Source organism: Abrus precatorius, unplaced genomic scaffold, assembly GCF_003935025.1.
Source record: "Abrus precatorius isolate BTA unplaced genomic scaffold, Abrus_2018 Scaffold5, whole genome shotgun sequence".
Taxonomy (NCBI): Eukaryota; Viridiplantae; Streptophyta; class Magnoliopsida; order Fabales; family Fabaceae; genus Abrus; species Abrus precatorius.
The window spans coordinates 3693759-3705959 of record NW_020874395.1 but is presented as its reverse complement, the minus strand read 5'-3'; the positions used below and the strand labels follow the sequence as shown (position 1 = coordinate 3705959).

General features: G+C 33.4%; 2 protein-coding genes across 2 annotated transcripts; both read right to left on the bottom strand.

Moving 5' to 3' along the window:
* Nucleotides 1-4562: 4562 nt before the first annotated feature.
* LOC113867759 (DNA repair protein RAD51 homolog A-like) lies at nt 4563-7212 on the bottom strand. Its single transcript, XM_027503211.1, has 10 exons — nt 7080-7212; nt 6832-6942; nt 6524-6668; nt 6321-6431; nt 6137-6228; nt 5864-5958; nt 5668-5781; nt 5232-5361; nt 4945-5066; nt 4563-4863 (listed from the first exon to the last, which is right to left on the bottom strand). The coding sequence occupies exons 2-10, from the start codon at nt 6931-6933 to the stop codon at nt 4740-4742; spliced, it is 1035 nt and encodes a 344-aa protein (XP_027359012.1). The 5' UTR covers nt 6934-6942; nt 7080-7212; the 3' UTR covers nt 4563-4739.
* A 389-nt stretch (nt 7213-7601) lies between these two features.
* Nucleotides 7602-8051, bottom strand: LOC113868183 (pectinesterase inhibitor 10-like). Its single transcript, XM_027503789.1, has one exon. The coding sequence runs from the start codon at nt 8049-8051 to the stop codon at nt 7602-7604; it is 450 nt and encodes a 149-aa protein (XP_027359590.1).
* Nucleotides 8052-12201: the final 4150 nt, after the last annotated feature.

The following is a 12201-nucleotide window of genomic DNA, read 5'->3' as shown; positions in this document are numbered from 1 at the left end:
TTAGTCAAACTTTTATGAAGGTAATTAATTATCTTTTATACAAATTTATCTAGTGAGTAATTAAATTTTATTGTCACAAATTTATTTTGTTTTTATATATATTAAACCATATATGTAAATATTACTTTTTACTTTATTTTTCACTTAAAATTTATTTTTATCATCACTTTCTGTTATTTGTTACATTTTCCATTTCTCTCTCTTTCTTTCTTTCATCACTCCATACATTAATGTGATGTATATCAATATTTTAATAACTAGTCATTTTAGTGTCATGAATTACAAATAATAATATGTTGGTCGTAATTGCAACAATGTAACATGAAGCATTAATAATTAATATTAAAGCCATTAAAATTAAAATCTTTACTCAACTCATTAATGAAATAGGTTTAGCTAAAATTACAATGGAATTGAAATAATTATACCTGTAATAAAACAGAATGCATTATTCTGTAAAATAAGTCAATGAGGAAAACATGAATTATTTAATAGGAAACTTTTTAACACTATCGTTCGTTTAACTACTAATTGTTCATCCCTGATACCCTCGTCATTTAGTTTGTTTAACTTCGGCAAAAAACAATTTATCAGGAAGGATACCCCAGTCTTTTGGCGCTTTACTACAAATTGAGTCGATTAATTTAAATAGCAACAACTTCTCTGGTGAAACTTCATCCTTGACCTTTTTGTAGCCGATTACGATTTATTGATTTTGGGAATAACAATATCTCCGAGGAACATTACCAGCATGGGTAGGCCATAACTTGCCACAATTGATGGTGTTGCGTCTAGAGGCAAATAAATTCAATGGAAGTATACCTACAAGCCTATGTAATCTTCTATTTCTTCAAGTGTTGGATCTCTCTAGAAATAATATTAGTGGGAGAATTCGAGTGTGTCTCAGTCGCATAATTGCTTTATGAAATACGACGTTTTCAGGACAGACAATGGTTTATCCAATAGATGATACTATGTTTATAGTTCCTGATCAAATTCACAATTTCATTAACAAAGCAACGTTGGGATGGAAAGGACAAAAGCAAGAATATGAGAAAAATCTACGACTTATGACAATCATTAATCTTTCTTGCAACCAATTAACAGGAGAGATATCCAAAAGTATAACAACACTTGCGGCATTAGCTGGCTTGAATCTCTCAAGAAATAATCTCACAGGATTCATTCCCTACAACATTGGTCATATGAAAATGTTGAAATCACTTGACTTGTTAGGAAACCATCTCTTTTCTCAGTTACATGGACTTGTCTTTCAACAACTTGTTAGAAAAAATTCCACAATGCACTCAGTTACAAACCTTCAATGCCTCTGCATATAAAGGGAATACTGTGCTTTGTGGTCCACCACTCCCAAATCATTGCCAAGGGAATGCTGTTTCGCCAATGGAAGTATCAATAAAAATGGAGTTGAAGAAGATGGAGACGAAGATGAACTCATAACCATTGGTTTTTACATCACCTTGGGGTTTAGATTTTGTGTTTGTATTAGATAAGAAACTGAATACCTTTTCAGTCTTATCCAAGGACAAAAGGTATAAGAAGAAAAAAATCAAATACTCATTCGACCTCACTCTAAAAATACCGACACCCTTTCGGTCGTAACATTAAAATAATAAGATGATTAACCCAAAAAGGTAAGATTAATTACTCCAATAATTAGAGGTTTAATCTAGGGTTGACTTATCAAAGCTCATTAGTCTAATATAATGCCTATAAAAAGAAAGTAAAAGAGAAAGGTAAGGAGAACCTTTTTGAACATTTAATTAGCATTTATCACTTAAAACCGAGCTCTTATTTGAGCTTTGGAGTGCCTTTTGCAGCTACCCTTCCTTCTCTTCACATACAAAGACATTTGGAAGCATTCCTGGGAAACGTCACCATTATGATCAGCTTAGTGTATCTATACAGAAACATTTTGGTGCCCATCGTGGGGCATTAACCGTCTCAACCGTGAACTAGACATAGCGTTAACAAGGAGCCAACACGAGGGTTCGAGCCAGCCATGGGAGTTTCCTCACCAACAAGACAAGAACACACCAAATCAGCCTACACCTGAGGTCCTGGCTGAAAGGGGGGAAGATGAGGACCTCTCCTTGGTAGTAAAACAGCCGAGGACCGAGATGATGCAAATACAACGCCAAAAAGAAAAAGACGTTCTCGAATTATCGGCTCTATGTAAAGAGAATGCTAACATGCGAAGTGAAATTAGAACTTATATACCTGCTCATACCACACCTTTTATTCAAGAGCAAGGGGAATCATCAGCTTGGCAAGAAAAGCTGAAAACATTCTAACAGGAAAAAACTATTACTCCTTCAAGTGAACAAGACAGGACACCGGGACGAAGTCCATTTACTCAAATGATTATGGCAGCTAAACTGCCGGATACTTGGAAAGGTATAACATTGGAGAAATATGATGGAACTTCTGACCCTAAAGAACACATAGATATATTCACGATTCAAGTTGGCTTATACACGGACAATGATGCTTTACTATGCCAAATATTCCCAACATCACTCCACGAGCCAACCCTGAACTGGTTTACTAAGTTACCTCCCTCATCCATTGACTCATTTGCAACACTTATCACACATTTTACTATACAATTCACCACAAGTCATCCTTATTAGTGATGAATGATTTGATTTGCATAAAGATTTGTCGCTAATTATCATCAAAGTATGCAGAAAAATTAATGTAGTTTAAGATGCAAGTCTAAGTTGTCTCGTGGACATTGATTGAAAACACCCATCAAACATGATGAAAACATTACTAAGAAAATAATTAAAAGAACAAAAATGGGGGGGGGGGGAGGGGGAGTTTGTTGATTCCAAGTTTAAAGAGATGCAGAAGTTAAAATTATAAAACTCAATCAATAAAGTGTAGTAACCCCTAGTTCATTCACATGATTCTATTCTCATTCCTCTCAAAATTTAACACTCTTCCTCTTTTTCAGAATTAAGTTGATTTAACAAGCGAAAATCAGTCTTAATGTCTCATACAAAATTAAGCAATTTTAATAGGCTCCAATCTATTTTTCCAGGATTAAGCAATCATAGAAATAAACTCAAAATTAAGCAAACCAAGTTTAGAATCGTATTAAAATTAGTTAGAGTTAATTACACAACATCTTCCTCATTCAACCATTAATTCAATTCAAGATATTGAGAAGAAGAAATTCATGAAAGAAAATTATTTGTATTAACATTCAAAACCTAGAAATTCAAGAATTTGAGTGAACTCACTAGGGATTACAAAAAGGTTCAGCCTTCCATAAGGATGAGTCTCACAAATACAAAGTGAAAATAAAGAGAATTCAATAACATCAATGCAAAAATCAAAGCAAAGTAAAGAAGAAATGAAAATCAAACCCTAGGTTGGACCTTTAGCTGTCACCTAAGGTTGACCTAAACTCTGCAAAGTATCCTAATTTGGTAAAAACTGTAAAGTTTAAAAAGTCTTTTAACCCTAATTTTCAAAAATTTATTTATAATGAAGTAGACGTTTTCCATAGTAGCTACTATTGTAAATGATAGTAGCTACGTGCAGCTCTCAGATTTGCCCACCCTTTTTGTAATAGTCACTATTGCAAGTGATAGTGGAGCGTGCGTAGCCACTATTGTTTTTGAAAGTGGCCACGTGCAGTTCTGCGTCAGTTTTGCACTCGCTGTAGTGTCTATTATTGTTTGTGATAGTAGATACGCGTAAGCCTATTGCGTTCTGGGCTTCCTGTAGTATCCACTATTACATCTGAAAATAGTCACTTTGGTTTGTCCTCTGAATCTAGCTTGTTGTAGTGGTCACTATCACTTTTGAAAGTGATCACTTTCACTTCAAATTTTTTTTAAGGCCAAAAATTCATAAAATAAATTTGGAAATTGTTGTATAATTATTCAAATAATCAAAGTTATAACCTATATCTATGTAAATCAGTATAAATTAATAAAAAATTAAAAAACCTATGATATTTTACTTGAATAAGATTTCTATGTTATTTACACTCTCTAAGTGTACTTTTTTTTTATTAAGGAACATAAAAAAGACAAGTAAAAATTCAATAAAATGTGGATTCATCACAACCTCAAACTTAGACTCTGCTTGTCCTCAAACAAATCAAAATTCAAGGAACTTGAGCAATAAGGGTTAGATTTATCCAAAAAATTTCCTCAACATTTTTCATTCCAATAATTTTAGACATCTATCTGGCACTTCTTCCAAAATTTCCGCAATCATGGACTCATTCAACAGATAAATCACACTCTTGTCAAATATTTCATGCAAAGTCCCACTAAACTCAAACAAAAACTCGGCAAGATTTCATGTGACTCATATAATCCAAAGAAATTATCTAACTAACAAGATGATGTTTCACTCTTCACTCAATAACATTTTGGATTAAGTGTTTCTCCTTAATTCATGCATTTTACCTCACCCTACCATAGGCTTGCCTATTCTCAATCTCTTTTACCTAAATACAATAAACCACCTATATATCAAAAATGATTAAAGAGAATATATAAACATGAGAGAGGTATCTAAAGAAAAACATGAATGATATATATATATATAAAGGAGAGGAAAGAGTAAGAGAAGAACAAAAGTTTCAAAAACAAAAGTGCCAAATTGCCAGCTCTATTCATAATTCTTTTCACTTTCCCTCCTTTAAAGTGAAGTTCATTGTAACTAACATTTACAATCAGACATGGTAAAGCTGGTCAGTCTTTAACATCTACAACTCCTCGAGCACAAATCTGAAATCTTGCTTCAGCTTTGGCCAAACAGGGAGAACTTATCACTTTACAGATTCGCTCTTCCCCTCTTCCTTTCCTGAGAGCTAGCCTGTCATCAAGAAATTAGTTAAAATCCAGGGTCAAAACAAGCTTTGAGAAGAAATAAAAAAGAAATTAGTTCAGATTTGACCTTGTTGTTGTAGCATGAGCCATAATGTTGCCTCCAATAGGCTTGACTTGAGCTCTACCAAAGACTGCAGAACCGTCTACTTGTGAAACTACTTCATTTGTTATTACAACAGCCACACCAAACTACAATTAAAGAATCAGAAAAAATTACTAGCTCCAAACTGATGATGTATATTTATCAAGAAAGTCAAACGTACTATGTTCTGTAATTTAATATCTTAAACTCAAATCTTGAATTAGTTTAACCGAGAAGGTTAAGTGTACTGCCAACGCAACAATGAGTTTTACCTCATTTGCTAAATTCTTAAGGCTCCTCAGAAAATTGCCTAGATGCATTTGCCGGGCTGAAAGCTTTTCCCTTCCAGAGAAATCTGTTCTATAGAGGGCAGTAGCACTGTCTACTATCACTACAGCAAACCTGTGTATATCAATCAAAATTTAAGCCTCAAGAGCATGTTTTGCCACCCAAACAAAAAGAGCTTTCTCACTTGCAGAATCAAATATCACTATTTAAGGAAATCGAACAACTCTGGGTCTGGGCCCAAGAAAAAAAACACACAAAGGAATAAAACACAGCCACTTCATCTGGTAATAATGCTAGCCTATGATAAATCAAGATGAGCATAATGCACTTGTGTATCATTATGCGTATTTAAAAGGGATATTATGTTGATTTTGGCAAATCTAAACAAAACTGGGCAAAGGGAACCATCAAAAGTCACACCTTGTTTCCACCATCATTGAAGCTGCTTCCAGCAGAAGCTGTGATTGATGATCAGTGTTATACGCTCTATTACAAGTGACATTTCCCATTACATCAGACCCATCCAATCCAAACCTGTAGCAAAAAAACATAAATATTGAATGGACATACCAACATACACATGCAAGCAAAGTCATAATATCAAGAATCATTATACCTATCTGCTATCTGTAAGAGTAGTTGAGGCCTAAATGTGCCCCCTGCATCTATGTACATAACTTTCCCCTTAGCACCTCCTTTGTCTAGTGGTAACTACAACATTAACAATAAATCGAAACATTAGGCAAAGGTATAACACAGTATGTACGAACCAAAAGATTCACAATCTCAAATTTCATGCCAAACATGACAAGACGAGTTTAAAACTGAATACACTACAACAACTTATTCAGCATGTATGTATTCTGACTGCCGTAAAGAAACCATTTACCTGGCAAGTGACGCAGAGAGTGTGACACAATTCAGTCTTCCCAGATTGAAATTCACCACATAACTCAGTGATAGAACCTGTCTCAATTCCACCTGGCATAAACAGGTTTATCAAGTTTAAGACACTTTAACAGTGAATTCCACACATAGACATTAAACAAGGTGTTATTGTTTCTGATTATGACCTTCCAATATCTTGTCAAGCTCTCTTGATCCTGTAGTTATCTGAATGGTTGCATTGTGCTTGGCCTGGAGTTCACTACCACTAATAAAATCCATAGGCACAAGCTTAGAGGCTGTCAATAAAGAAAAGAAAGCAAACATCAGAAGACCTTCATAACAATCAAAAGAAATAGCCAAGGGAAATAAAAGCCAAGGTGAATAATACCTGCTTCGATAATCTTGTCAACTTCAGCTTTTCTGATTCCTTTAATTTTTAAAAGGTCTTTCCTGACAGTGTTGACAACGGATTCAACCGTGTAAATACCAGCATCTTTAAGCTTTTGAACATCTGTGGAGGCTATACCCGATGCCTGACATTGTGATTAAGCATTAGGGTATCAACAGAAAACACAAGGGGGATTTTTGCCCTAAAATATAATGGGTGTGAATCGAAATTCGAAAAAGGTATATAAAGGAAAAAAAAAAAAACTAAATGCGGTGAGTAAGAATACGAAAAAGAAGAGATCTTTGAACCTGAAGTTGCTCGACAGGTAGAGGGCCATGTTGAATTTCTTCAGAACCGTCATGTTGTTGGACAGCTTTCCGCTTTCTTGAATGCTGCACGCTGGTTGACATCCCGTAAAACTATTGTAGAGGTTCTAATTTTATTAGAAGCTGTATGTTTCAGCGTAAAGAACAAAACTTACAAGCTGTAGATGATGACATAAAACTAACAATGCATAACATGCTTTCCTTTAACATCTAAACACTGCATAAAGTACCTGCGTGCGAGGCAAGTGAATTTTGTTGCTCCGAATCTCTGTTGCTGCCAATCAAATCAGTGCGATTTTTTTGTCAAGAAAGAAATCTAGGTTTAGAAGAAACGAGAATAATAAATCTGATTTCCTAAAATTTAATCTGATTTTAATATATTAAAACCAATTTATAACGGTTGGGCTTAGTTACAGATTTAGTTTTCTAATCTTTTAAAAAATTTAAATTTTTAAACCGGTTGAATTTAGTTATGGGTGAACTTTTATATTTGATTTTTTTTGCAGCCTTAAATGTGTCTTCAATTTTTTTCTTTTAGGAATTGTAATCATAAAGATTTATATTTTCACGAACGTCAGAATACAAAAATTAAAAATAAAGTGAAGGCATTACAAAAGCAATTAATCATTGATACCGTATTTTAAAACATAAATCATGCATGACACTGCTGAATGCAGGTTTTACATCTAATAACAAATCAACTAGAGAGTTCAGAGAAGTAACGGTTGTACTCTGTAAGAGGAGAGGTAAAATCATGTCTCAGCATCTGACATAGCAGCACAAACTAATGTATCCACTTTGTCAAATTCTCTATTAGGAAGTGCTTGAGCTGAGTCCCGCAAATTCTCTATGGCTTCTGAGTATTCCTCAGCACAATCACTTAAGCAACGGGACACGTAAATGTTGTTGTTGGGGCCATTGGCAGTAAAAGAAGACTTTAGCTCATGAATATAGGACAAAGTCTCCGCAGCATATGTTGTGCTAAGATTTAATGCAATATAAGCTAGAATTTTGGGATTTGATTTCTTGCTACCAGGAACTGATTTCAAGGAAGAAATGCATACTTGAAAATGAAGGGTGTGTTTGCAGGTTGCTGTCACCAAATCCTCTCCTCCTTCTGTGTTATGTATCCTACCACATTGACCCAGCAAAACAAAGCAAATCATCAGCACAAATTGGTTATAAGTCTTTCTTGATGCCATTGTGTAAGGTTTGTGCCTATGCTGGTGTGTCATATATAAGTTTATTTTCATGTAAAAATAAATTGAAAATAATATCTTTAATTATAAAAATGGTGAATTTGGTTTAAACTAGGGCAGTCCAGTAGTTTAGACTAGTTGGATAAACTTAAAAAATCAAATTAAATTAACTAACTTAGTTTGGTTTAGTTTGGATTATATATTGCAGTTTAAACCGTATCAAACTCAAACAACTTTGATTTAGGTTTAATGAAATTTAAATTAATGGAACTCCGTTTTATGTTTCCAAAATTAATAAATCAAAATTCTCTTTCTGTACACACTGCAGTTTTATTTTGATTAAAGTCAATAGTTATCGAAATCAATCAACTCGAACTTCTTAGATTTTATTTTATTCTTTCTTATGTGCATAACAAACAGTGTCATTAAGTTTAGTAAGAAAGATGGGTATCTAAACCGATTAATCTAAATTTCCTCTACAGTACCATTTGTGTATCAGTGAAATTTGATGCAATCCTTTTTAACTAGTTCACAATATTCTACCTTGAAACAGTACCAAAGTAATATATCATCCAACAATTTCATATACATATACAGCAACATTTTATTGAAAATAAATTTTATTAAACCAACTATCGATGATTAAACTAGATATTTATACTATTTAATAACATTTTAAAAAATATAAAATTAATACAACTGTATTTAAAGTTTCTTATCAAGTAGATTAATTTATAAAAAATAAAATTATTTGTTATTTCGCTGCATTATTTTATTTTATCAGATAATACGTACGTTTAAAGTTCACGGAATGAACTTTCTGAAAAGTTAAATTAAACAATTGGACAATTGAATTAAGAAGATTAATTTTTGATAAAATTAATTTTGCTGAACTTAAGCTGGAATTGAAATGGTTACGCTTGAAATAAAATGAAAGACATGTTTCTGAAAAATACCAATTAGCAGAACATGATTTATTTCATGGGAAAGCACTGTCTAGCACAATGATCCATTTAGCTACTCTACTTGTTCATCCCTGTTGCATTCTTCACGGCATCAGCAGCTTCTTGTACTTTAGCCTTCATTTGCTGTCCGGCCTATACATAATTAACAGAATATAAGCTTTACTTTTAGGGTTCTACTTTATTAACAGTTATAAAAATAGAAAAATGTTTTTTGAGGATATAAATGGAACAAAAAGAGTTTTTTTTTTACAGTATATATACTGTAAAATTGTTTACGATGTTGTCTATTATTTTTATGTTCGAATAATATAACTGTAAAATTGAACCAATATTTTAAAATTAATTTTCACCACATTTTTATTAAAATGCGTGTGTGTGTTTTTTCAAAGAATGAAAAAATAATCTTTTAAGAGTAAACCCACCGGAAATTGAACATGCGGTTATTAGTGTGTGTTGCATATACAAATCACATTATCATGATTAAGACAAATGGTAACAAATAAAACTAGGAACCTCTTGCATGGATTCTTGAGCAGACTCAGCAGCATTGCTAACCTTGTCCATCAAGGTGCTAACCTTTTCCTGAAACAGCACAAAAATTTGTCTGGGTTATCAAAATTGAGAATGTGAAGTGACCATAGCAGTGAAAAGATTAAGAGACCTGAGCTTGGCCGTGGCTTGTCCTGCTTGGTAGCTCATGTTTTGGGAGTCCATATCTTGATTCTTCTATTAAACTGTTGTAATCAAACCAAATATTTTGAAAATCAGGTGTTGTTTTAGTTTTTCTGATGCATATTTCTTACTTCCTGTTGTAACTTATATAGTTTCTTAATGCATTGTAGCATTCAATACGTGGTTTTTCTCATGTTTTCTTACACCAATTCCAATTCACAGTTTGCTCCTTCACAAGCGTTTTCAAGGGCACATGTCATGCCATTCTTGGAAAGTTGCTAACCTTAGCTTAGATGGGATCTTATCTTATCTTTTTTTTTAATAATAGGACAATTTTGATTTGATGTTATGGTTGAAATATTTGTTGCAAAAGTGTTCACAGGTGTGTGTTGAATATTTTAAGTGAACCTTAACTATCTAAGTTATATCATATAAGCATGAATGCTACTGTCATTAACAGTAAAAAATGGTAGTAATAGAGATCTAAATGAGGCAAATTTTATTTAAAATCGAAGGTTGATTTGTAAAAAAGAAATACCTTAACATGAGTCATTTATTTAAATGTGTAAAAATTAAATCTTAAGCTTCATTAGATTAAAATTTTTTGAAATTTTAGTTTGGTTTATTATTTTGTTTCCAATTTGTTTAGTTTTAAAAAAATTATAATCATTTATTTAGAATATAATTTATTCAAATATGTATCTAATATATAATAAGAACCTATATTTTATTGGAAATTGTATGATACTATAACTTAATAAAATACATATCCTAAAATCTTCAGCCTAGATCACTCCTTAACCAGACTCCTCAGCAGGTAATTTAGACGTTCTACCTGTTACTTCTGCTCACGTATCATTGTAGCACAAACACATAACAATACAAACAAACACAAGGGTGAGCTTATTTAAACAAAGATCATAGTTACAAAGTATGAATATAGCAAAATCACTTGCACAACACTTATGGTTTACAGCAACTAACATAGCAACTTCAATAAAGCAATGCAGCATGTCTAGCCCCTTTTTCCAGCCCATCTAATGCAAATGCAGCGATTCAATTTTCATCTGGTTTCACAACCTAAGTAATCCATAGAAACTATTCTAGTCTAGGAGAGATCCATCCCGGTGTCTGGATCCAGACAAGCATAGCTCAGTGTTTTATGCAGTTTTATGATGATGAAAATGAATGTGGTTTAGCACAATTAAATCAGTAGAATACAACAACATTAAATCTAATTTCAAATTCAGCAATACAACAATGTATTCATTTTCATCCAGTATTGACAGCATACCCATACATATACTAGTACAATAAAACTAAGCATTCCACAGTATTAATTAAATATTCCAGCATTCATTGCATAATAAAATTAAACTGCTTAAAACATTATTTAAGTATTCTTGCATATTTAACATCCTTGGCATATACAACATGTCATGTTCTACCATAACTTTCCAAACAATTATCAAACAATAAAGAAATATACTTAACCATACATTCTTTGGGTTTTATCCTAAAACTTGTTCCTCCAATAGCTAATCCTTATTTAATACGAAATCATCTATCTCATGAACCAAATCAGCTTAGGTAAGTAACTAAGGAATCTATTTAGCTATACTACTTTAGGGTTTATTTTAGAATCTGATTATTCAACGACTTATTCTCAGCTATAACAGGACTAAGTTCACCATTAACTTCGTAATTACTAGACGAATAAATCAGCTTAGGTAAACTCCCTTTACCTGGGACGAGTTCCAAGATCTTGCTCCTAATGGGTCCCAAAGAGATAAATCAACCGTTTGGGTATGATCTATAGCTTGGACGGCTTAGATCTACTCAGAACAATACGATTTAAGTCTCTTGAGAAAGAGAAAGCAAGAAACATAAGTAAAGATGGAGAACTGAGCTCCAAAAACTCACCTAGATCTTGAAGAGATAAATGATCTCACTTTAACCAGGAAGAAATTCGGCTTGAAGAAAGTTTTCTCTAAAAATAAGAAGTGAGAGAACAAAGAGAAATGGGAGAGAGAAGCTATATAGTGAGAAAATGAATGTTTCTAGCATTGAGGCCCCTTAAAGATTTGCGCGTACTCGCTCAAGCAAGCTAATTCTCACTTGAGCGAGCTCCTCTCTTACCTGGGCGAGCTCACCCATGCCTGGGCGAGAAAACCAAATAGTGAAACCTCCCAGATTTCTGCAATTCTCGCTTGAGCGAGCTCCATCTCGCCTTAGCAAGCAGCATTCTCGCCTGAGCGAGATCAGTTCCAGAGAGTCACCTAGTTTTCCTACTACTCCTTGCTTGAGCGAGCTTCTCTTACTTGAGCGAGAAAACTCCATAATGTTTCATTTTGCACAACTCAGTCTCGCTTGAGCGAAAACTACCTTGCTTGAGCGAGACACTCAGCATCCAAAACTCTCAATTCCTCCTAAAATGAAACAATATAAGCCCTTGGCTATAATTCTTAAGTTATCACACATACAGCCCACTTAAAACTCAATCCCTAACCCACACT